At 42.0% G+C, this 24,179-nt stretch overlaps 1 protein-coding gene across 16 annotated transcripts in view; it reads left to right on the top strand.

Annotated features, from left to right (window-relative positions):
• KCNMA1 (potassium calcium-activated channel subfamily M alpha 1) overlaps window positions 1–24,179 on the top strand; it is a 771,468-nt gene that overhangs the window by 426,193 nt on the left and 321,096 nt on the right. For 14 of the 16 annotated variants that reach the window (XM_055537192.1, XM_055537201.1, XM_055536844.1 and 11 more), the window contains exons 4-5: window positions 16,303–16,396; window positions 17,876–17,987. In XM_055537192.1, coding sequence (XP_055393167.1) covers window positions 16,303–16,396; window positions 17,876–17,987 — 206 coding nt within the window. Of the gene's footprint in view, window positions 1–16,302; window positions 16,397–17,875; window positions 17,988–22,430; window positions 23,592–23,615; window positions 23,912–24,179 lie in introns of those variants that run through there. The other 2 variants (XM_055536910.1, XM_055536882.1) reach the window with 2 other exon arrangements.

Here is a 24,179-nt window from a genome sequence, read left to right as displayed (position 1 = left end):
AGTTGGACTATTGAAAGCTGAGCACTGAAGAATTGATGATTTTGAACTGTGGTGTTGGAGAAGACTCTTGAGAGTCCCTTGGACTGCAAGGAGATCCAACCAGTCCATTCTAAAGGAGATCAGTCCTGGGTGTTCTTTGGAAGGAATGATGCTAAAGCTGAAACTCCAGTACTTTGGCCACCTCATGCGAAGAGTTGACTCATTGGAAAAGACCCTGATACTGGGAAAGATTGAGGGCAGGAGGAGAAGGGGACGACAGAGGATGAGATGGCTGGATGGCATAACTGACTCGAAGGACGTGAGTCTGAGTGAACTCCGGGAGTTGGTGATGGACAGGGAGGCCTGGCGTGCTGTGATTCATGGGGTGGCAAAGAGTCGGACATGACTGAGCAACTGAACTGAACTGAATTGATTACCATAAATAGAATACCTGCCTGACACCTGGCTGAGATAAATGTAAGCAACCAAAATAACTGATTATTTTGCTATTATAACTTGATTTTGAAATAGTTTCAAGGAGTTGCAAAAGCAATTCAAAGTTACTGGGCACATTTCCTCCAATGAGAGTACCACATGTTGAGTACTGAATGTTACATAGCCATAGTATGTTGTTAAAACCAGAAAACTGACATTGGCACAATATTGTTGACTCACATACTACCTTTTTTAGCTTTCTATTGGTTTTTAGAAACACTTTTTTTTCTGTATGGTTTGAGGATATTTTATTGCATGTTTTTATATTTTCACCTCTCCAGTAAGAATACAGAATTCTTCCATCAGTACAAAGAAATGCCATTGTGAGATGCCAGACTTTAAAAAAAGATCAATAAATTGAAAAAATACACCAACATTTTCATAAGGTCACATTAATGAATTTTAAAATGGTACTTGTTTCAAAATGACAGATTGAGGTTTAAAATCCCACTAAAAACTATTGTAATTCAGTTGACTACTTGTGAATATGGTATATGTGGGGTTTTGTTTAAATCATTTTTTTTAGCCTCTCCAAATAAAACCTTGGTCACTTCTGTTGATCAAGGTGGAAACTTGCTATCTATGGAAAAATTTTTCTCACTGTGTCATGTTCATCTGATACCACAGGCGGATGGGTGCATATGGATGTGCACACAGTTATCACTACTTCTTGGCAGGAACACAGGTTTGGGCAGGAGCAGGTGAAGCAGAGATACTGAGTTGCTGGGGAAGATACTTGGGAACAACGGTCGGAGCTCTTATATCCTGTGATTTTCCAGTTGGTTTCTCAGAAAGTTGCTCAAGAACGTTAATTCTGGGGAGGGAGCTGTGTAGTTTTCTTTTGGTTTGAGTCAAGACAACAAGAGGGAAAATACCACTTTTGATAGTATACTTTCCCTTTAGAAGTTACCCAGAATGTTCGATGCTCACTTAACTTTCTTGTAGAAGGATGGTGGGGACTTAGTACTCTTAGCTGATGAAGCAGAAACAGGCGAGTTTTGTTTATGTACTGTTGTGACCATGTGATCATGCTTGTCTGGTGGATTTTCATTTGTTCCAAATTCATCCTAATCTGGAGCTTCCATGAAGCCAGGACAGGAGTACAAATGCTGATATGAAGAAAATGAACCCGCTGCCCTCAGACTTTGTGAAAAAGAAAACATGATTAGCTAAACTCACAGTAAGAACACAGACCTATCACATTATCTTTTGAAATGAGGTCACGGTCCAGGGGCTGCCCCACTGCGATGCCTTCCCAGCTGTACCTGACCATTTCCTGAGTGTCTGCTAAGAGCCGGGTAGCAGTTACTTTAGAGAATATAAATCTGTGTCCCTGGAACCAGCAGAGTGCAGGTCACAGAAGGAAAACCGCAGAGAAAATTGCCAAATGAATGTACGGACTATTATAGTTTTGTTCAAAACTACATGTATACCTGTGGCGGATTCATTTTGATATTTGGCAAATCTAATACAGTTATGTAAAGTTTAAAAATAAAATAAAATTAAAAAAAAAAAAAAAAAAGAAAACATTCAACTTAAATGTTCAAGTTTTGTAATCAATAAAAGGGAATAAATTGCGGTCAAGTGGCAACAGCTACACCCTGAGGCATGAGGAGAGGTGCTGGGAGGAAAATGGATTTCGTTTCTGCCGGCATCCGTCCACACATTCCAGGGATCCTGGCGGGTGTCCAGCTCTCTCTGAGCATGTGAGGTTGAGGGCATGCCCTGCCCATTCATGGGTGTAATCACAGGCGCAGGGAAGGTGAAGGTTGAGCTCCTGTGTCCAGAACATTTTAAGAGGACTACTATTTCTGGTCAGAACCAGGAGAGAGAAAGTGTGAGTTGGGGCTAGATTGCACCATCCTTTGAGTTGTGTTCAATCTGTCAGTGATCATTCCTGTGGCCTTGATATCAGAAAGGGGCGTGATAGGCCCCTGCTGAGTCAGTAGTATTTTTGTTTCTTTAAAAGCAAATTTAAACTTCTGTTTTTATTGTTTTTGCTATTCAACTGATTTTGATAGAAACACCTTTAGGAAATCTCACCTGTAGCTAAGGTTCTGTGAAGCGGTCAAGGTACACATGGGGTGAACTCACTTCTGACCTGTCGTGCATGCTTAGATGATGAAAAGATCACTCCCCTCAGGAGTGGGTTTAAAGTCAGGCTCATAGGTGGCTTTCGGGGATCATAGTAGCATAGGGTTACCTACCCTTGCACCTACCCGAGTTTTCATAACTGATGGGTTCCTTTGATATCATGCTTAGTACTGGGAGTCACCATGAACTCTGTAATTAGTATGTAAAGGATTTTGGTACTTAACCATCTATATTTATCTGACCAGCTCAGCTCTGCATCTGTAACGATCTGTAACCCAGGAAATCATGGTGTGTATCTTCATGTAACAGATGCCTTGCTTCTCCTGAATTTTCAAAGCGTTGAATTGATAATTACCGATGATGTTAAAGAGTCTAATGAGTTATTTGTTCAATGCAACATACATTATAAAAAGACCTGCATATATTGGGTGGGCCAGGGACATCATCTCATCTGAGTAACAACTAGTTCTGTCCCCACCTTGCCCCCTCTGTCTCTCCCCTCCTTGTCCCCAGAGCTGCCTCTCCTCACGTGTAATGCCAGTGCTCTGTACAGTGTTTTGTTTAGAGTGGTTTGAACATTTTTCTGCCTGTGTCTTTCATTGCTGAAGTAACTCACCTCTCTCATATCGACTCTTACCCAGGAGCCGCACTGCAGACTCTTTGATGTAGGTCTTTTCTGCATGGCAGCTAAGGCCAAGCTGTGATTTTCATTGCATGATGCAACCTCACCCTTTCGGTTGTCGCCTCCAGGTTAACCGGATCCTTTCCCTGCACCGCCCATGCATGTCACGTGCTTCCCCGCCAGGCTTGGACCTGAATGTAGTAAGCACCTGGCACATGCATGGAATCGAAGTGGCGAACATTCTGATACACTAAAGTCCTAGCATCTAAGATTCTCTTTGCCTGTCATTGAGGGCCCCCAGTTTGCCATGATATCACAAAGGCCACTCAGTCCATTAAAAGATCAAGCCTAGAGAGTTGGGAAAGAGAGAAATGAATCTTCTGTTGTTAAGGATAGGCTGAGCAAAAGTTAATGACAAAGAATTTAGAAGTGAGAGTCATTTTTCCAAAAAGCATTTTACCTACAGTCCTACAGATGCCCACCTCTGCACAGATGTGGCCAAAGTGATCAGAGTTACAATACCTTATCACATCTTTCTGAAGACTGTTACCTCATTTGCTTTTGCTTAGATCTAATCATTTAGATCTAATCTTTTGCTTAGATCTAAATTTATATACCTAATTTAAAAAGTACCTCTTACGCTACATGTCCTGGGGAATGTGATCATGGATCTTTCTCTTAGATTATTGTATTAACAGGAATACCACTAATTCAACTTTAAAAGATGTGAACTGGTAGCACTAAAAAGGACGATCATAGCCATTGAAACATGTTGACATTGCATTTGCATTATTAATTAGTAATTGCAATCATTTTCTCTCTTTAAAATACGTTTGCCTTAGGGCTTTCTTTAAATGTGTGTGTTTTTTTTTTTAAACATGTTTTGTTTCCTCTTTTTTACTCCCTTTTATTCTCAGAATGGACTTTTATAAAGCATACTTGTCAGGAACTGTTTTCTTACTAGAGTTTTTTGTTATTTTATATAAACAGAGACATTTTAGATTACAGTGGCTGTAAATTGAGTAGGATGACAGGTGGGCATTAGCAGACTTCTGATAATCCTAGGGTAAGAATAATGATTCCTAGAGATTCTTGGCAGTACTAGTTTGGCAGCACCCCTTAGATTAAAACTATTCACTGAGCAGCCATAATGACACAAAATTGAAGGCTTTGTATCTTGTTTTTAGTTTTCCCTCATGAATCGTGAGTTCTTTATATCTGGGGGATTTAGTAGATTAAAGCTCTTACCATACTTCTATTTTCTCCTATTTTATTAAATGTATCCTAGTCACCCTATATAAACAGGCTTTGCTTCGAATTTCATAACCTGTCCTCTTGGTCACCAGTGTAAAGGTCCTCTGAACGGAGGCATTTCCCTTTCTGAAAGGGGCTTAGATGGCATTATTGTGCAGACAGACCTGTGCAGAGCAGGTGATGCTGCCTCCAGCGTGTTGAAATGCTCTCTCTTGCCCAGGGCTTTTATCTGGGGTTTTGTAGATGAAACAACTGATCCTTCTTTTCAGGTTCTTCAGCAAAGAGACTGATTCCTCTTTCTCTGAAAACCACAGTGCTTCTGGGTAAAATGAAAGAACTTCTGAAACCCAACACAGTGTGAGGATAAGTGGGTCCATTTGTGGAGACAAAGGAGAAGATCGTAAGGAATCAGATTTCCAGGGTCTTCCTGAGTCCTTCCCAGAGATGGTTTTATAGTGATGGGAAAACAATTCTCAAGGAAAAATCAAAGGTGTGGCAATATAATTGAAAAGAGGACCTGCAGAAGGAAGGAAGGAAAAAGAAACTTCACCCCATGGAACATGTCATTCATGATATTCTTTACTAAATTTGGACCCAAAATCATGGGGACACCATTGATTGATAGGATAGAAAGAACTATTTTTTTTTTCTGAGGCATGAGCAGGACTATTTTGATAAATAAGTGATTTCCAATGCTAACTGGAAATAAGCAAGAAAGAAAACTAAATGAAGGAAAAGAAATATTCTAAGAGATAAGTTGTTTTCATGAAGTAGTTAAGGATAGTATAAACGAGTGTATACTTGAAGATACTGTTGTAAAATCATAGGGTTTAACAAGTTACCATTTTCCTTGTTAGTGATGATGATTTGTTTCTAAGGCAACTTGATATTCTATGGAGACGTTGGTCTCCATGGCCCAGGTCACTTTATAACATTCCTAAGGAGTGACTCTTCTTGCTTTGCACTCGGCAGACTCAAGACTTCTAATCGGCAACATCTCAGACTCTCCTTTTTGGCTGTGAGGCTGCTGAGCTCTCAACAAAATTCCTAAATAGGAATACTTGTGAAACTTTCATGCCTCAGCTGTCAGCCAAAGACAGGGCTAAGACACAGCTATTTTATTTCCTTGCAATAAAGGTATAATTGTTCTGTATGCCAGATGTCAGAAAGACTTGTACCAGGTCTTTCTCTGTGTCTTCTTAAAAATCAAACACCAAAAAACAAATGAAAGAGAAAAAAAAAAAAAACTCAGGATGTCAGAAACAAAGCTATCATCATTATCCTTTGGCATCACTTAAAATTTGTATGTAGCTTTTAACAAATGGCAGGGTCCTGGTGTTGAGGATATATGTTATGTGACAGTGTTTTTTATTCTTCAAAGTCAAGTTGCAGGTAAAGGGGGCAGCTGTTTCTTTAAATAATTTTTTCTCATTACTGTCCCCAAAGGGCCTTGGACCGCCAACAGTCAGTGCCAGGTAGGCCCTCAGTGTTAGCATTCTTCATCAGGGTAGCCCTTTGAATGAGACCACTGGGGGGAATGCTTGCCATTCTGCTTGGGTCCTGATGTGGCTGGGGTGAATAGCAGGGTTAAAACTGCAGTAGTTCTTTTAGGCTGCGAAGTTTAAAAATAAAATAAAATTAAAAAAAAAAAAAAAGAATGTTAGATTTTGTCAAAGAGAATAGGAAAGGGAGCTATCTCATGCCCCCTGGCAGTGAGACTGCCAGGCTGGTCCCCAGCACAGGCTTCCCTACCCTAATCCTGGCAGGTAGACCCATAGCAAGGAGGCATTGCTAAGGTCAGGCTGTCCAGGTGCATCAGGATTATGTCAGGGAGGAAGACAGGGCTGGAAGCATATGGCTTAAGCTGAATAACTAGGAGACAAATGAGTGACCAAGAAGTGCCTAGAAGAGTCTAAGACAAATATAAGAAGGGTCAGAGAGAAGAATTTTGAAGTCTATATCTAATAATAGCCCAAAGAGATTCCATGATGATTTGAAAACCTGTTGTACTGTGGAAATCCCAACCCACCTGCTCAACCTTGCCCCAATGAGCCAGCTTTTGTAAATAGAGGGCCCATGCTTTTTCTAGGAGACTTTTGGCAATTCGGAGAGCTTTTTCTGTGGGCAACCTTGAGGCTGAAGTGCCTTGAGACTATCCCAGGCTATCCTTCAATCTTGCTCTCCCTTTAAGAAGCAGGCACACCAGACAACTGCTCCCCCCGTGTCTCAAAGCTGATGATTGGTTATTACTAGTTAGCAATGATTGTTTACGGGCCTTTTAAAACTTGTTGAAACATTTAATGTCCAGGAAAAAAAAAAAAGGCATTGGAGACAGAAGGCAGTGGTGGGATGACTGCTCGATTTTTCCTTCCTCAAGTCTAAGCGTTTGTAGACGTGAGCGGAATAGGGCTCCAGGAGTCAGAGGTACTACTGACCATCCCCTTTCCCCTATGCCAGGCACTATGTCTGAAATCTTTCTTCTCCATTCAGACCTGGGACTTCGTTTCCCCTCTTTCTCTCCCCATTTCTAATCACCTCATCCAGGCTGTCTGGTGTTGTGGATGGTCCCAGAGTGAAGCTGGAGTTGGGTAGAGAACAGACATGGTGCTGGAAGGCTATGGATCCGTGCACGAGCGTGTGCCCATTCACGGGCACCACCCCACGCCTGTGCGTGGTTCACTGACCCAGCCCTTGAAGAACTCTGTTTCATAGTATCTGTGTGTGAGTGTCTGTGCACCAAGGGCTGTTTCAATCATGTACTCCATCACGTCCCTCTACTAGAAGAATAAGAGTTCACTGCAGAGGAGCTGACTCAAGTGAGTGGAGGTAGAGAAACAAGGGAGTAAGTAAGGATCATTCAGTCAGCCTCCTCAGACAGTTTGGTGAAAACTGAAGCAGGGCTCATTTGGCAAGACTCTGTTTAACACAGTAGCTTAACTCTGATTTATTACATAAAAGTTTCTGGCAAATACAAATAGTAATTCCACTCTGGTAACAACTGTGATTGAAATAATTGTAGTCTGTAAATAAACTGCAGAAAACAAGCATTAGTGGGTAGGTTGTCTTGGATATCATTTCACGAGTCCAACACTGAAGAAATACATAATCTTATGGACATAGAATTGGAAGAGATATTCAGAAGACCTGTGACTGGTTCAGCCCCCTCCCTTTCCTCCAGACCCATGCTAAGCCATCCAGGTAAATGAAACTCTTTCCTCTGCTCAAGACCCGAAAAAAGGAGAATACACATGTCCTGTGGCCCCTTATTAAAGTGACTCATGGTCTTCTATGCTGGGAAATCTTGGTTAATTATTTAGTATTTATGAGACTTGTGTGACTGCCTTCATGGAAATATCCTTTTCCCAGTGTTTCTTTTTTTCAGTGTTACCCAAAGTTAATGTTGTAATACATAGAATCACACCAGATGTCAGCTCACTGCAAATCCTATTGGGTATTTGAATTATATTGCAACACCTGATAAGGAGGCAATAAAGCAGATACACAAAAAAAATAGAGTGTGAAATAACTAATTCTGTCTGTTTTTGTTCATTTGGATAATTGCCTTTGGGGGCATTTTTCTACAAACATTTCTTATTATCATTATTACTATTATCTTTGTTTTTAAGATAACTATCACTTGTTCAGTAATTAGTCTTCACTCATTATCTGATTTCATTCTCACAACAACCTTTGAGGCTTGTGCCTTATATCCAGCTTACAGATGAGAAAACCAAGGCTTGGAGAGGTCAGATCATGTGCTTACCATTCTGTATGGCTAGTAAGTAAGAGTTGGTATCTTAATTCTTCTGTTGAAGTCTAAAACTACCCAACTGCTAACCACTCTTGAAGTCAACTTATAATGCCCACATTTCACTTCTGATTTACTTATTTGAGTGCTTTAGTGGATTAGAAGATGGGAGAGACAAAGATGAGAAAGAAAAGCTAAACTCAGATAGCATATTGAAATCTTGTGAGAAAATTCAGAAGAGCTCCATAAGAAAGTGACAGAGGCTTCCTGAAAACAAATCGTCTTTGTGTTTCATTGAAAAATCCAGTGTATAAGGAACTGACATGTTTTGTTCTCTCCATCAGCAATCTGTGTCACTTCCTTTGTCTCCTAGAAGAATGCTTAATTATTAGGGCTAATCATTCAGGTAGGCACCCTGAGCCATACAGCCACTTTGAAGTCTACTGCTACCATTGTTCAAGGTTCTCTGATCACTCAAAGCTCAAGAAGACAGAGCATGTAGGATTCCAGCGAGTAGTGAGGGTTTATAAACTACCTCTCCATTTGTTCCAATTCATTTCAACATGACCCTAATGAGGCATATGCTTGTGGCTGTTGGATTACATCTCATCAGTTGAGCAGAGGCATAATTAGAAGCCTGCTGCTGTCAGAAAGATTAATAGGCCGATTGATACAAACCCATAACTGAAGATTTCCCAACAAAGCCATTTAACCAGCTGGCTTGAAATCATGGTACGGCAGTACTGCAAGTAACAAAAAATGTTTTCTGTGCACATTAGAGCCATTGCAAGATCTAAGAAAAGTGTTTTAAGATGAAACAAAGGGCCTATTCTGATGTTATTATTATTGTTAGTATTGATGAATAAATGAACGAATAAATGAACAAATTTACCCATCAACGGTAACAATATCTCAGAAGATAACAACTTCAAGATGTTCGATGATAAACTCACAATGATGGTGAACAGAACAGGTCGACTTCTGTTTGGTTAAACTCATAAAAACTACACAACTTACTGAATACGTGCCCTACCCAGTATAAACACCAAAGCACCCAAACTGGAAAGATTAACTCTTAAGTGCATAGCTCTGTCAAGGCAATTAAGATTGCCTTGACACTGAGAAAAGCAAACAGATAGAAAGCCTTCAACTTGGATCCATTCAAGACCTGGGCACTCCTGACGTGCTGTCTAGTTTAGAAGACCATGTTCTACATAAAGATTCTTGCTTTATCATTGACTAAGAAGTATACCATTCACAAAATCCACTATTGTTATTAGCTTGCAAGAGACCTAAAATTCTTGCAAGAGACCCAAGGTACCAGCTCATGGTAGGAAGAGCTTTGACCTGGAGCATGGTAGAAAATAAAACTAGAGATGGAGGCTGAGACTGGGTTTCAGAGGTTTTTCTCAGCCAGACTTCGAGTTGATGCATGAGGCAGGATGGCGGATGGTGGATGAATTTTAGGTCTCTTTTGTGAGACAGAAAATTATATGAACAATAACATTGATTTCTAATTTGGAGTATATTGTAACATCTGGCCTCTCTTTTAAAATTTCTTGGTCTCAAATATTCTGATTAGCTGGGTGCTTTTATTTCTATTTCATGGGCAAGAAAACCAAAGCATTTTACTTATCCCATATATCCTAACAATACTAAAAAATCACAGTTCACTTAGATTTACTCCCTCTTCATCACAGATAGGTTTCTTAATATCCATGACTATATGATGTAATTTTTCTATATTTTGATTGAATGGAATGCAAAACTTTCTAATCCATGATTAGAAGTATTAATAGTATCTAAGGATTATCATCCATTGCTGTATACATTCTTGTTCTTCTAGAATAAGAGAAGCTGAGAGAAAATTGAGGTATCCATCCTAAGACTATGGAAAACTAGGATTTATTTCTCTATAAGCAGAGGAACTTCCCTCAGCAGTTAAGGTCAAGCTCCATGACACCATGACTATGCAGGGTCCCAGGAAGGCCTTTTGGGGATTAGTAATATCTCATATGTCAGTCTTTACAGAGGAGGGTTAGATACAGTTTGGACAGTTGAGCTTCCTCTGAATTTTACCAGAACATTCCACAAACACATACATGTTTTTCCAGGACAGTGTTACCTCCTCCATAAATCAGTCACACCCCATTGTCAACTCCTATTGATTCATATAAGCTTCATGCCAGGCCCTGTGGATAGCAGATCCTATGCCTTATGCTGTTTCTTCTTCTCCAAGGATACTGCAATTGGTCTGGAGAAGGGAGGTGGTATGGCAGAAGGGTATTGAGATTTCTATCCCAACTCTACCACATAGCTGCATGATCTCGGGTAGGTTTCTGAGCCTCTGCTTCTCTGTATGAAAAATGGGGAATAGATCAAAATATCTGCTACTTGATTTTGCCAAGTTGTGAGGACAAGTACAATAGTATGTGTAAACTCTATGCAATTGCCAAGTATTATTATATTGAGTAAGAACCAACATTCCAAAGCAGTTTAGAATTCCTTACTCTTAGTGCTATGAGAATTCAAGATGGGAAAGTTCAGTGATGGCAGAAGCCAAGGAATGCCTTCTGGCTGGCCTTGAAGACTGCCTGAGGTTTGAACTCAAAGAGGAAGGACCATTTGAAGAGTTCACAGCAAAAGCATAGAGTTAGAATTAGGAATATGAGAGTCACATACATGAAGTGATGAAGGCACCAGCTCATGGTAGGAAGAGCTTTGGCCTGGAGCATGGTAGAAAATAAAACAAGAGATGTAGACTGAGGCTGGGTTTTAGAGGTTTTTCTCAGTCAGACTTGGAGTTGATGCATTAGGCAGGAGAGAGCCACAATGGTGGATGGATGACACCTTTTAATTAAATTAATCTGGCAACATTGCAGAGGTGAGACTAGGAGGAGAGTCTGGAATCATTAAATTTATTGTATTAATTCATGTCTGCAGTTCTATGGGCCTGAACTCCCGTGGTCCATAATCCTGGTGGGAATTGAGATGGTTTCATCCAATTTAAAAAGGGACTAGCCACAAGAGTGAGGAGAATGTAAATGTTGGAAATTATTTCCCAAAGTGCTATTTTGTTCCTCAGCTACTCCCTTCCCTCTCATGCAGTTGTTTATTAAATTATTTCGAATGTCTGCTGCTGCTGCTGTTGTTCCTAAGATGCTTAACATTTCTTTATCTCTTATAAACGCCATTCTCCATAACCTCTCCCCATCCAGCCCTCATTATTTTTCCTTTTAATCTTAAACTAAAAATGTACTCCTCAGGCACTCTCTGGTTGTTAATTGGTATGTCATTGGTGAAGCTTGCATGGTGGCGTTGTATTTATTGGGTTGGCCAAAAGGTTCATTTGGGTTTTTCCATAAAATCTTACAGAAAAACCTGAATGAACCTTTTGGCCAACCAATAATTACTTCCTTGTATTGTCTTAATTCTGCTCCACCCCCACCCACCTTGTTCACATCTGAAACTCAGAGTCTCCTTTTAACCCCTTGATCTCAGCACTTAATTTAGTAGTAGGCAGGTGGTTGTCCAGAGATGGGCCCAAATGCTTAACCCTCTTTATTCAGGTCTGAATGGGAATCACCTCGAACAGCAACACCTTTCCCTAACGTGTAGTTGCAGAAGAGTTCTTCAAGAGCTGTGATTCTCAAAGTGTGGTTCCTGGATGAGCAGCAGCATCTGGGAAATGCAAATTCTTAGGGTCCCATACCAGACCCTCTGAATCAGGAGCTCTGAAAAATGGGGTCCACCAGTGTTTTACCAAGCCCTCTAGGTACATGCTGAAGTTTTAGAAACACTGTTCTGGGGAAATGTTTTGAAAGGTTTGGGCAGCCAGGCTCAGAGAGTTAGGAAAACAGACTTCGGAAAACATTAGGAAAAGTTTAGAGGCTGAGAAGAGAGGCAATTACTTCCTTCTTGGAGATAGTCCAGACATCACAACTGCCAGAAGTGAGACTGTCCTTAGGCCCCTCCCCTTTGAAAAACAACCTGGGCAGTCATTGCTTACTTCATGCTTTGGAAAGACAAGTTCTTAAGTCAGTCTTCAAGAGGGACTGTTGGATCTTCCTGCCCAAAGGTCTTCACCTGTATTGTTAGATAGGTGGAGAAAAAGATATATTTCCCATTTTGGTCAGTCTCATTCTCCTCTATAGAGACATTTGAATACTAAGAATGTGCTTCTTGATGGTCAAGAGGAAACAGAGGTTTGTATTTCAGTCTCTGTTCTACACTGAATGTTTATCCCATCAGAAGCAGCTTTTTATTGAGGTTCTTCTGAAGGTGCCCCAATCATAGTGTCCTGATCAAAATGCTAAATTTGCCTAAAGTTTTAGTACCAGGCTTGATCCATGGACTGTAGGAGCCTAGTAATTAACAGTCTATCAACTTACCAAGTATCTTAGGTCCTCTAATTAGTAGGTTACTAGTTAACCAAGAACAATTGAGACAAAGTCAGCTCTACCACCAGGAGTAGTGTTTTTATTTCAGTTTTTAAAACCCTCCTTTTTTATCTGTTGGCAACATGTCTATAAAAATCCTATTCTAATGTGGGCATGCCTTATCAGAATGGAGATCCAAATTTAAGTGTGTAATTCAGAATCACTTCCCTTTGTAGGAAAAAAAAAAAAGTGATTTCTTTTCTAGCTCCTAAAACTTCTAGACAAGGAACTCTTCTATTTTATACAAAAAGGAAGAAGAGTTTATATTTCATTCGCCATTCTACAATGAGCATTAATCATTAAGATAAAGTCTCATTGGGAGGAAAATAAATCCTGGCTAGTATGGCCAACCCTTTTGTTGTTGAATTCTGTATTTTCTTTTTATAAGATCAATGAACTTCTCTGTGGGTTGTTTCCATTTGAGGAATGAAATGATGAGGCTTTAGAGTCTCTGCTCTGTGGTCTTTGACTGTATGAGTCTGTGGGATAAAGGCACTCAGAGGATTTATCTCAGAGGGGATCCTGATAAACAGTTCTGATCTCTCTTGAGAAAACTAGGCAGGAGATTTCTCCTTGGGCTCTCATGCAAAGAGCTGAGAGGGATAGAAAATAAACTGTCTGATCACTCTGGTCCTATCTGGGTTCCAGGGGCCAGCTTCTTCTGTCTCAGAATTTCCTGTTTCTCTCCTACTTCATCTTAGCGGAGTGGCTCATATTACTGGTGAGCTTCAGCCAGAGGGAAAGCTGCCAGCCCTAGCAGCATAATTTACTCCCTTTATTATTTCAGCTCAAAGTATAAGTCTCAAGGAATGATATAAAAGGATGATTAAATTAATTCTCTAAAATTCTGAAAGACCAGAGAAAAGGTCTATTATGATTTCAACGTTGTTTTCTGTAAATCAGGGTGTTGTAGAGGTATACTTTTCAGCACAGTGTTCTTTACCATCAAGCTCTCTTATTGCTGCCTTTGGGGATGGGCAATATAGGAGGAAGTAGCAGAAATGACCAGAGAAGGCAATGGCACCCCACTCCAGTACTCTTGCCTGGAAAATCCCATGGACGGAGGAGCCTGGTGGGATGCAGTCCATGGAGTTGCAAAGAGTCGGACATGACTGAACGATTTCACTTCCACTCATTGGAGAAGGAAATGGCAACCCACTCCAGTGTTCTTGCCTGGAGAATCCCAGGGACGGGGGAGCCTGGTGGGCTGCAGTCTATGGGGTCGCACAGAGTTGGACACAACTGAAGCGACTTAGCAGCAGCAGCAGCAGAAATGACAAAAAAGGCAAAGGATAGTGGAAATTAGTTGCTACAGCCTAATTCCTTATACTCTCTTAATTATCTGCTTCCATGTATGTTGAACCAAAATATCTTCAATGGTACTGAGCTAGCATCTCTTCCCCCACTGTTCCTTTCTCTTCCACAGCCTAGCAAATACTTTCCCTACTCAGTGTGTTTCAAGGTTACTATGAAATTGACCACAGAAGCCATGGAATTAATAGGAGTTAAGGAACTCACAAGGACCCCCAAATGTGCCACCAATGACTATTGTGAAGACAATAAATAAGGTGATCTTTTGGCCTTGGTGAAGTGGTAGTGGGTTTTCCGTAACAGACTTGGGACATCTCTGTCCCCTTGGTAATATACACATTAATCTTGATGTGGACAAGTTTACAAGGCACAGCCAAGTCACTGCTGGCACAAGGGAAGACATGAGTACAATATTGTATTTCCCTGCAAGATCCACCCCCCACCCCATCCTCAATCTCTCGCTCACTCTTACGCACACACCTACACCCACACATACACCATTTACTCTTCAGTATTTTGGTAGCACATCATATCTGTAGCTTACATAGTATAGAGATGCGTGGTCTCCTCATCCCTTGGGATCAATAGTGGACTTCTGGTCAACCTAGTTCATATACTTCTTTCCACTGCACCTAGAGTAGCAAAGAATTCTAACACTTGTGGACCCTGTGGGTCTTGCTCTTAAAACAAAATTCCATCATAGATTGAGGATTGCAGAAGTGTCACTTGTTAACTCCTGTCCTGGATTCTCCTTTTTTCATTGAATCTGAGTAAGAGAGCAGGCAAAGAGCAGTGGCAGGCTATGGTGTTCAGTCTCTTTTGCTCCTGCCTTCTTTCATCATTGGAGTAAGCAAATTCCATGCTATCTTTCCTCCCGCTTTACCTTAGTGAAAACCGAGTACTTGCCATTTCCTTTATACAAATGGTTTTCAGTGTTTGTTTTTTGTTCAGTCTGCCTAGTTTGTAAATGCAAATGTAGATTCCTCTTCATGCTTGTCTGTAGGGTTTTCCACATATCTGTGATTTGGGAGATGACAAAGGGCATGTTTGACTTCTAATACAGATGAAGAATGGATAAATCCAGTGCATGTAACACAATCAGAGAGTCCCACAGGCTGAGTCACCCTGCCTTTAAGTGGGCCCTGCATATCTGTACTGCACAGATTCCTGCCTGTTGAACAACCAAGAATTGCCCTTACTGAAGTACAACTATACTAACTGGTATTGCGTACAGCAATTTCCAAAGTGGTGATACTTGGAAATCCTCCATCCTGCACCTCTCAAGTTAGCCCTCTCCCATCCTGGAGGTCCATGTTGCTTCCCATCTGGGGAAAGTATTTTACTTCTCCCCATCCTCCCCTATCCTTTCCCTCACCACACCTTCTTGACGTTCCTGGCCTGAGTGGTTCCATTGGCTTACTGATAACAGTGTCCTATACATATTCATTCACAGCTTTGAAAGGCTTATGAGGCTTTCCTACTTCCCATCCAGCCCAAACTTTGGGACTTTTCACACTCTGATCCTCTGATCAGTTTGATGCAGGAAAGCACACGGAAGCCACGTACCTGTTTGTATAGTTGTACCCTTTTGAACTGCCTACTCTCAAGCAAAGTAGAATGTGCTGGGGGTTCGCATTGGCTGCTTGACACACACAAGGGCAATTAACCTGCATGCCAAAAAATAAAAATAAAAATTAACCCTTAGAGTACTGCTTCAATAGATTGATTTAATGGTCTTGAATTCTACCAGTTGGGCAATGCTTCTTTCCCCAGATCAGAGTGCTGCATACAAGTCCATATTTAGTTTCACCAGAACATCCACCAGGATCCTCTCCTCCACGGCTTTCCTGAGATGCTCCTGGTCGTTTATCATTAATCAGCCAATGGCTTTTAAAAGGTCCAAAACACAACTGCTGTGTTTAATTGAAAATGGACTTCATTTCTAATGTGCTGGAGAGTGGGAGGGACTGCCTTTAGCTTAGGTTTGTGTCCTCTCAAAGAAAGAAGTCAGTTCTTTAAGGGTTAATATGAAATTGAGGACTTTGGTGGTCTCTTCTGCTTGTGTTTCCCTCAAGGTGTCTGCATGATCCTCTTTAGATTCTTAGCTCAACTGTTGAATGATGATGGAAACAATACCTGTATCAAATGACGAAAACAAAGAACAAAAGACTGTATGGTTGAATGGAAAGACCCCTTGGCAATGCTTGCTTGATGATCACAGGGGATACAAAGACCAAATGTTTTATTTTATGAACGTTCATTTTGTCCTCTTCCCTAAGCACCGTCACTGCACAGCGATATGGAACATGTGATGATGCGTTTCATTTACCTCTTGCTTTTCTCTTCTTCCTGTCTAATAGCCCAATAGAATCCTGCCAGAATTTCTACAAAGATTTCACATTACAGATCGACATGGCTTTCAACGTATTCTTCCTTCTCTACTTTGGCTTGCGGGTAAGTTTGAACAACACTGCTCAGTATCACAATGGAGCGTGTGAGTCTTGTACCTAGGGACCATTCCCCATCAGTATCTGCTCCCGCAGGCAAGATGAAGCCCAGTGTTTGCGGGGGAGACAAGAGACCGAATTCTGATTTTCATTTTGTGAGAGAGCCCTTTCCTTAGGTCAGCATTTCCTTATGTATATGTTAATTTTGTTCTGAGCAGGAGAAATAAGGATTGAAATGACTATTACACCCTTACTGGTCTACTGTTCTTCATCTCTCCATTCACGCACGAATGCATGGTTGCCTTAAACAGAAGGAAATTTTAAGAGCCTTCCGCTCTTAAAATTATGTTTATCAGTGCTCACTTAACTGAATCCTGAGAGAACAGTGAGTTGTGAGGGTTGAAGCAAGGGGGTAGATTGGCAGAATTGAGGGCTTGGAGGATTTATCCAAACCATGTCTATAAAGGGAGCTGTACAGGCTGTGTGGGTGAATATTTACAGTGGAGACTTTAAGAAACGTGAGGTCCCTCAAACTGCCCTATGATGCTATTGAAAACCACAGAAAAATGTACTCCCTAAGCTTTCTCCAAGGCTCTCAGAGCATATAGTCACTCTCTAGAAAAGACTGTAGATCCAAATTCTAAGATAGAAATAGCAAGGGACTGGCATAGATATAAGAACATAACATCTCCCTCTAGGCCCCCATGAAAAACTGAAATGTACCCTTTGGAAGAAAGAGTATAGTTTGTTGTAGAGCCCCAGTTTGGGTTCCCTGAGTCATAAAGCAAATTCCCACTAGCTATCTCTTTTACATATGGTAGTGTATATACTTGGAGAAGGCAATGGCACCCCACTCCAGTACTCTTGCCTGGAAAATCCCATAGGCGGTGGAGCCTGGTAGGCTGCCGTCTATGGGGTGGCTAAGAGTCGGACACGACTGAGGGACTTCACTTTCACTTTTCACTTTCATGCATTGGAGAAGGAAATGGAAACCTACTCCAGTGTTCTTGCCTGGAGAATCCCAGGGACAGAGGAGCCTGGTGGGCTGCCATCTATGGGGTCGCACAGAGTCAGACACGACTGAAGCGACTTAGCAGAAGCAGCAGCAGTGTATATACTTCCATGTTACTCTCTCCATTCCTCCCACCCTCTCCTTCCTCCCCCATACCCGTGTCCATAAATCTGTTCTCTATGTCTGCATCTCCATTGTTGCCCTGTAAATAGGTTCATCAGTATCAACTTTCTAGAATTGAAGGGTGGGAAGAGGTGGGAGGTAGGGGGGAGGCTTAAGAAGGAGAGGGGACACATGTATACTTATGGCTGACTCATGTTGATGTTTGGCAGAGACCAACACAATATTGCGAAGCAACTTTCCTTCAATTAAAAATAAATAAGTGTTTTTTTTGGGGGGTGGGGGTGAAGAGTATTGTTTGCATGTCAGCACCATGCTTCTCATTTTCTCTCTCTCGTGTTTTCTTTCCCCCAGTTTATTGCAGCCAACGATAAGCTATGGTTCTGGCTTGAAGTGAACTCTGTGGTAGATTTCTTCACGGTACCCCCTGTGTTTGTGTCCGTGTACTTAAACAGAAGTTGGCTTGGTAAGTCGATCTCTCTCCCTTCTTTTTCACTGGCTCCTGAGCCATGGCTGAAATATATAAGGTGGTGCATCTGGGATGCAATGGAGGTCTGAGAATCCACAGAAAGAAACCTTCCTGGATTTGTGTGAACAAGTCTCAGAGGTTTAGAAGTTGATGGTGAGAGTTTTCTCTCAGAAGCAAGCACCAGCCAAGAAGAATGTGAACAGTGAGTGCTTCAGAGAATTCAGTTTTATCATTGTTGAAGCCCAGTGGTCATCATGGTCACAGGCAGAACCTCTACATTCATGGTTCTCTTACTCTTTATTCAACAGACAATGGGCACAAAGCTTTCCATGTCACAGGTTCAGGTGCCCCAGGAGGCCTGCCTGCCAGAGTTAGCTTCTGTCTGCTTCACAGTTTTGTGATGGGTGGACCCTGTGTGGTTTAATTAAAATTGTGAGCTCCTTTGTGGGGGTGGGATAAGATACCTTCACCTTGAGGGAGATCCAGCTTCTTCCCTGTGTGAATGGAGGAGCTTTTGCTGGAGCTGTGTTCATACCTCACTTCCTGTGTTTGCTTGACAGGTCACTTCCTGCATCAAGTCTAGGATAATTTAGTGGGGAAAGTGAGTAACTCAGAGGATGGTTAAGGGGCCAAAGGTTTAGAGAGACAGCTGTTGGGTTCTCTTTGCCACACTGAGGAATTCCCTCACAATGTTCTTGCTGTTACAAGTCTACAGGGGAAGAGGGGAGGCTGAAATAGGACTTGGAGGACTATTTGTGGGTTCCCTCTGTCTTTATTTTCAGAGATTTTTGGTCTTAACCTATTTCTTCAAAGTAATATATATATATATATATATATATATATATATATATATATATAAAATAGCATCAATAGTCAAAGATGTATAAAGAAAATATTAAGTACCTCTTCTGCCCACATCCATCTCCATCACTACCCTCTGCCCAGGATGCTCAGTGTTACAGACTTCCACATCTTTCCTTTGTGCTGATTTCACCACCAGCAAACACAGATGTGCACACATCACAGTGTTTTAGAGATGGTGGTCTTTCTATGAAATCATTGTTATCAGTCACATCACACTGCCGTTGACTCTCTTACTGCTAGTAAGTGACGGCCATCCCTTCAGCTCTGTAATGATTCGTTTTATGATAGTTGCACAAAATCCCATACGTTGCTCTAGCGCATTTATTCAGCCGTTACCCAAATGATACACCGCATGATTGTTTACTTTTCTGCTATCAACAGTGGTTTGGTAAGCACTCTCATCCACGTATCCATACAGTTCTATCTTTAGAGAGAATTCCAAGTTCCTGGAAGAGGACTTGCTGGATCAAAGAGTATGTGTATTTTAGTTTATAGATATTAATGGATAACTTTTCAAAAATGTTGTGTCAAAATATGCTTCTGCTAGCACTTTTGATGTCCTTGCTAGTCCTGTAAATGTATTCTATACCTAGTATCAAGTACTTTTAAAACAAGAATCTTTTATATATGGTGTGGGCAGTAACGCATACATGTATGTATGTATGTGTGTGTTTATCATGTGGATTCTATTTTCTGCTAGTTTTCTCATTTGAGTTGTATTCACTTGCTCAAGGGGAATGTTTTTGCTCTTGATCTGAGATGTGCTCTCTTAGATGGGATTTTCTGGCCAGCATTGTGAGACCATTAGAGCCAGACACCCAAGTGAAAAGCGTCCTGAGTATCCTTTCATGGCTCTGATGCCCAAGATCCTGGCCACTTCAACTGAGCTCTGAGCCCACCTTGTGATGTGAGGAACTCACTTTTCTTCCCTCTACCTGCTGTTTTTCACCTGTAAAATAGAGGTTGGGCTAGATGATCTCAAAGATTCTTTCATCAGAAAATTTCTAAACATCTTGCATTGTTCATGGGAACTTTGAGAAAATTTGGGATCCTGGTTGTTGTAGAGGACTAGAAAGTTAGTAAACTTAATCACCAGCATACCTGGGTCAAAGTTATGTATGGACTGCTAACCAGAGCTCTTTCTAAACCATCATTGTGATGCGTATACACACACACACACACACATACCAAGTAGACAAAGGAAGGGAGAAAAGGAAGAGAGTGGGAGGGAGAGAGGGAAAGAGAGAGAAGGATGGAAAAGAAAAGAGAATAAGGGAGGAGGAAGAAAAGGAATCTGCCTTCTCTTCTTGGTTGGGCTCTACTTCCTCTGTGTACTTGAACAAACACTACTTTTCTGGACCCTCAGTTTTCCCATTGGAAAAATGGGAGATTTGGACTTAAACTACCTTCCAGTCCATGTACTTCCCAAACCTGAATTTGATGTCAGGGTCCCTTGTGGTCCTGGAAGATGGAGGGGACCCCATCCTGACTGTGGTGGAGACATCCCACCTCTGCAGCCAGCAGGGCTCACCCCTGGTGTGGAGTCAGGTCTCCTTTTTTTGCGTGAGTGAAAGTCTCCCTGAATAGTCACAATTAGGAGGACTTAGATCTTGTAAAAACCCATTCCTTTTTGTGGATGATGTCATTCTGATTTTGGAGGGGTTCTGATCTAGTAAAAATCTATCTGCGCAAACAGGAAAATGGAAGAAAGAGGAAAGGGGGTTGGGGGAGGGATAAATTAGAAATTTGGGGTTAGCAGATACAAACTATTGTATATACAATAGATAAATAACAAGGGTCTACCATATAGCACAGAGCTTCTCAGGTGGCTCAGTGGTAAAGAATCTACCTGTAATACAGGAGACGTGCATTCGATCTCTGCTTCAGGAAGATCCTCTGGAGAAGGAAATGGCTACCGACTCCAGTATTCTTGTCTGGGAAATCCCATGGATAGAGGAGCCTGGCAAGCCACAGTCCATGGGGTCACAAAGAGTTGGACATGACTTAGGGACTGAGCACCCATGTACTATATAGCACAAGGAACTGTATTCAGTATCCTGTGACACCCTATCATGGAAAATAATATGAAAAATTATATATATGGCTTCCCAGATGGCACCAGTGGTAAAGAACCTGCCTGCCAATGCAGGAGATACAAGAAATGCAGTTTAGATCCCTGGGTTGGGAAGATCCCCTGGAGGAGGGCATGGCAACCCACTCCAGTATTCTTGCCTGGAGAATCCCATGGACAGAGGAGACTGGAAGGCTACAGTCCATGGGGTTGCAAAGAGTCTGACACAACTGAAGTGACTTAGCACACGTGCACCGATAAATCACTTTTCTGTGCACCAGAAACGAATACATTGTAAACCAACTATACTTCAATTAAACAAAAAAAGGGGCAGAGATAGAAAAGAGAAGAGTAGTGAGAGATGCTTTGCTTCAGTTGTAGTTGCTTTTCAAAAAAAATACGCTCTAAAATATGCTTTAATTTGCTCATGAATTGAACAGGGTTATAAAGCAGCTATTATGTGCCAGGTACATTTTCCATATGATTAGGAAACAACAGTGAATAAAGTAGGCAGCATTCCCCCCCCGCCCCCACCTCTGACATTGCAGTGGGGGAAGAACAGGGAAAAAAAAAGGCTAATAAATAAGTAAATTATATAGTATGTTCGGAAGCATAAGTGCTCAGTCACTTCAATTGTGTCCAACTCTGTGATGCTATGGACTACAGCCCTTCAGCCTCCCCCTCTGTGGGATTCAAGTGCTATTGAAACTGGAAACCTTTGAGGCTATGAGATAATAATAACTACTAATAACCTTTCTCCTCTTTTAGGAGAAAACACATTTAATGAAATACTTTTGGTTCTTTGGTGACTAAGCCTCTTGGGTGAAATCCAAAACTGGTCTGCCTGTTATGGAAGAGAATTCAGTATAGTAATATTTCAAGGAGGTCCCCATTGTGATTTAATACATAGGTTATTGCACCATGAAACAGTTATTGTTCTGATGAGCTGCCAGAGATAAAATGAACATTCCCATGAGGTGTGGCTTATAAAGTAAGGAATAATTCCATTAAATAGGGCATTTCAGAAAGCGCTGCCCTCCTCTTAGTAAATGAAAAGTACTGCCTTTGCTGGCAGAGGTTTAGGACAAAATGCAGGAAAATTGAAGTCTGTCCCAAATCTGCACATACTTCTTGCTGCTGCTAAGTCACTTCAGTCATGTCCGACTCTGTGTGACCCCATAGATGGCAGCCCACTAGGCTCCCCTGTCCCTGGGATTCTCCAGGCAAGAACACTGGAGTGGGTTGCCATTTCCTTCTCCAATGTTTGAAAGTGAAAAGTGAAAGTGAAGTCGCTCAGTCGTGTCCGACTCTTAGCGAGCCCATGGATTGCAGCCTAACAGGCTCCTCCGTCCATAGGATTTTCCAGGCAAGAGTACTGGAGTGGGGTGCCATTGCCTTCTCCGACATGCTTCTTGAGCCCACGCTAAGTCGTGTCGGACATTTCAGTCATGTCCAACTCTATACGACCCCATGGACTTCAGCCTAACAGGTTCCTCTGTCCATAGGATTCTCCAGACAAGAATACTGGAGTGGGTTGCCATGCCCTCTTCCAAGGAATCTTCCCCACCTAGGGATCGATCCTGCATCTCTTATGTCTCCTGCATTGGCAAGTGGGCTCTTGCACACCTCGGAAGCCGGGTCGAGAGCAGGACTGTGCTGCAGCTGGCTCCATGGGGGTAAAAGTGAAATGACCATCACATCCCCTGCCTTTACCTTTTCTGGAGCGTAACTTGCATCACATTTGACTTCCGGCTCTTAACACATGGTTGCATATTATATAGTACAGTCTTTATTTTTTTGCATGCATCGTCTTAGTCCATTGGACAGTCTGTTAATAAAAACAGCTAGTATCTATTCCGGTGGTGCTATGCACTGGGCCCTGTGATGAACCCTTGCATACGTGAACTTGGTCCTTAGAGCAAACCTGTAAAGTAGGAATTATTTTCCCATTTTACAGATAAGGAGATGTGGGCTCAGAGGAGCTCTCTCTCTTGTCCAGGATTCTGTAGCTTGGGAGTGGGGGAAGGCCTTCCTTACCCAAAATCTAGTCTGACTTCATGCCCGTTTTCTTATGCTGTTCTTCTGCCTCTGTTCTGACCCTTTTGAGAGGCTGGGGGTTTTGAGGACTGGGCTGGGAATAACTGAGCCACTTTTACTGCTTTATGTTGGCATCTCTCTAACTCATCCTGTTGCTTCAGGCAGGCAGGGAGAGGAAGAGGTCTTACTTAAAAACACACAGCTCATAGCTCCTCCTCTTCTCACTCTTCCTTATCTACTGCCAGTTTCTAGAACTAGAGCTAGCGTGGAGGCTCCTGAGTCCCAGACTATCCTAGCAACTTGGGGACTGGACCTGCTCTGCCTGAAGAGAGAGAGAGAGACTGGGGGCAGGTTCTTGATCAGTAGAGCTGATTGGCTCAGAGTCCCGTTCTGGCCTCCACCGCCTCAGTTCACATGGTGCTCAGCCACATGTTCATGGGTTGCTTTGAGCACGGTCATTTTCCCTGCCATAAACTCAGTCTTCTCACCTCTCCTATGGGGATAATGATAGCACTCACCTGAGATGAGTGGAGTGGGGATTCAGTGAAGTGTAATGAGTGACCAGGCACACAGGACCAGCTTTGTGAACAGAAGCCATGGTTATCCATGGCATAGAAAGCCTTTCTTTCTAACCTCCCTATCATATTTTAAAGCCCCAGAGAAGAAAACAAACCAGAATGGAACCAAAAATAAGGCAGTGGGATGTGAGGACATCCACGTCGGCAGGCAGCAAGTCAATGCTTATTTTAATTCCTGTTCCCACACACCAGCTTATTCACAAAATCCTTATCCTGCCTCACTAAAATAAATGTACCTTGAAATGAGAGATGGGTCTTATTTTGAGACTTGAAAAACATGCTCTGGGGAGAACTCTTTTGTCTGTCTGTCTCATTCTTGTGGGAACTATGTCCCAGGGTGGGCCAGTGGGCTGTGCCTCCTTTGTTTACGGATATGTCTTTGTTGAGGGGCATCTTCCAGAATTAAAGGCAGCCAGTAGAGGAAAAAATGATACACACACATCAGCCAGTCATCTAACTGACTGTTATTGAGTACCTACTGTGTGCCCAGTCCTGGGGTAAGAGGGACACATGCTTGGCCACCTTCTGTCCTAGTTGTACTGTGATTTCCAACCTTGCCCACCTCCTCTCTGACTGATGAGATCAGGGTATGACGAGGAGCTCCAATCACTGTGTTCAAAAACGAGAGCTGCTTCTCTA

Source organism: Bubalus kerabau, chromosome 1 (assembly GCF_029407905.1).
Source record: "Bubalus kerabau isolate K-KA32 ecotype Philippines breed swamp buffalo chromosome 1, PCC_UOA_SB_1v2, whole genome shotgun sequence".
Taxonomy (NCBI): domain Eukaryota; kingdom Metazoa; phylum Chordata; class Mammalia; order Artiodactyla; family Bovidae; genus Bubalus; species Bubalus kerabau.
Note: the sequence above shows the minus strand (reverse complement) of the source record. Positions and strands in the feature narration are given on the sequence as shown.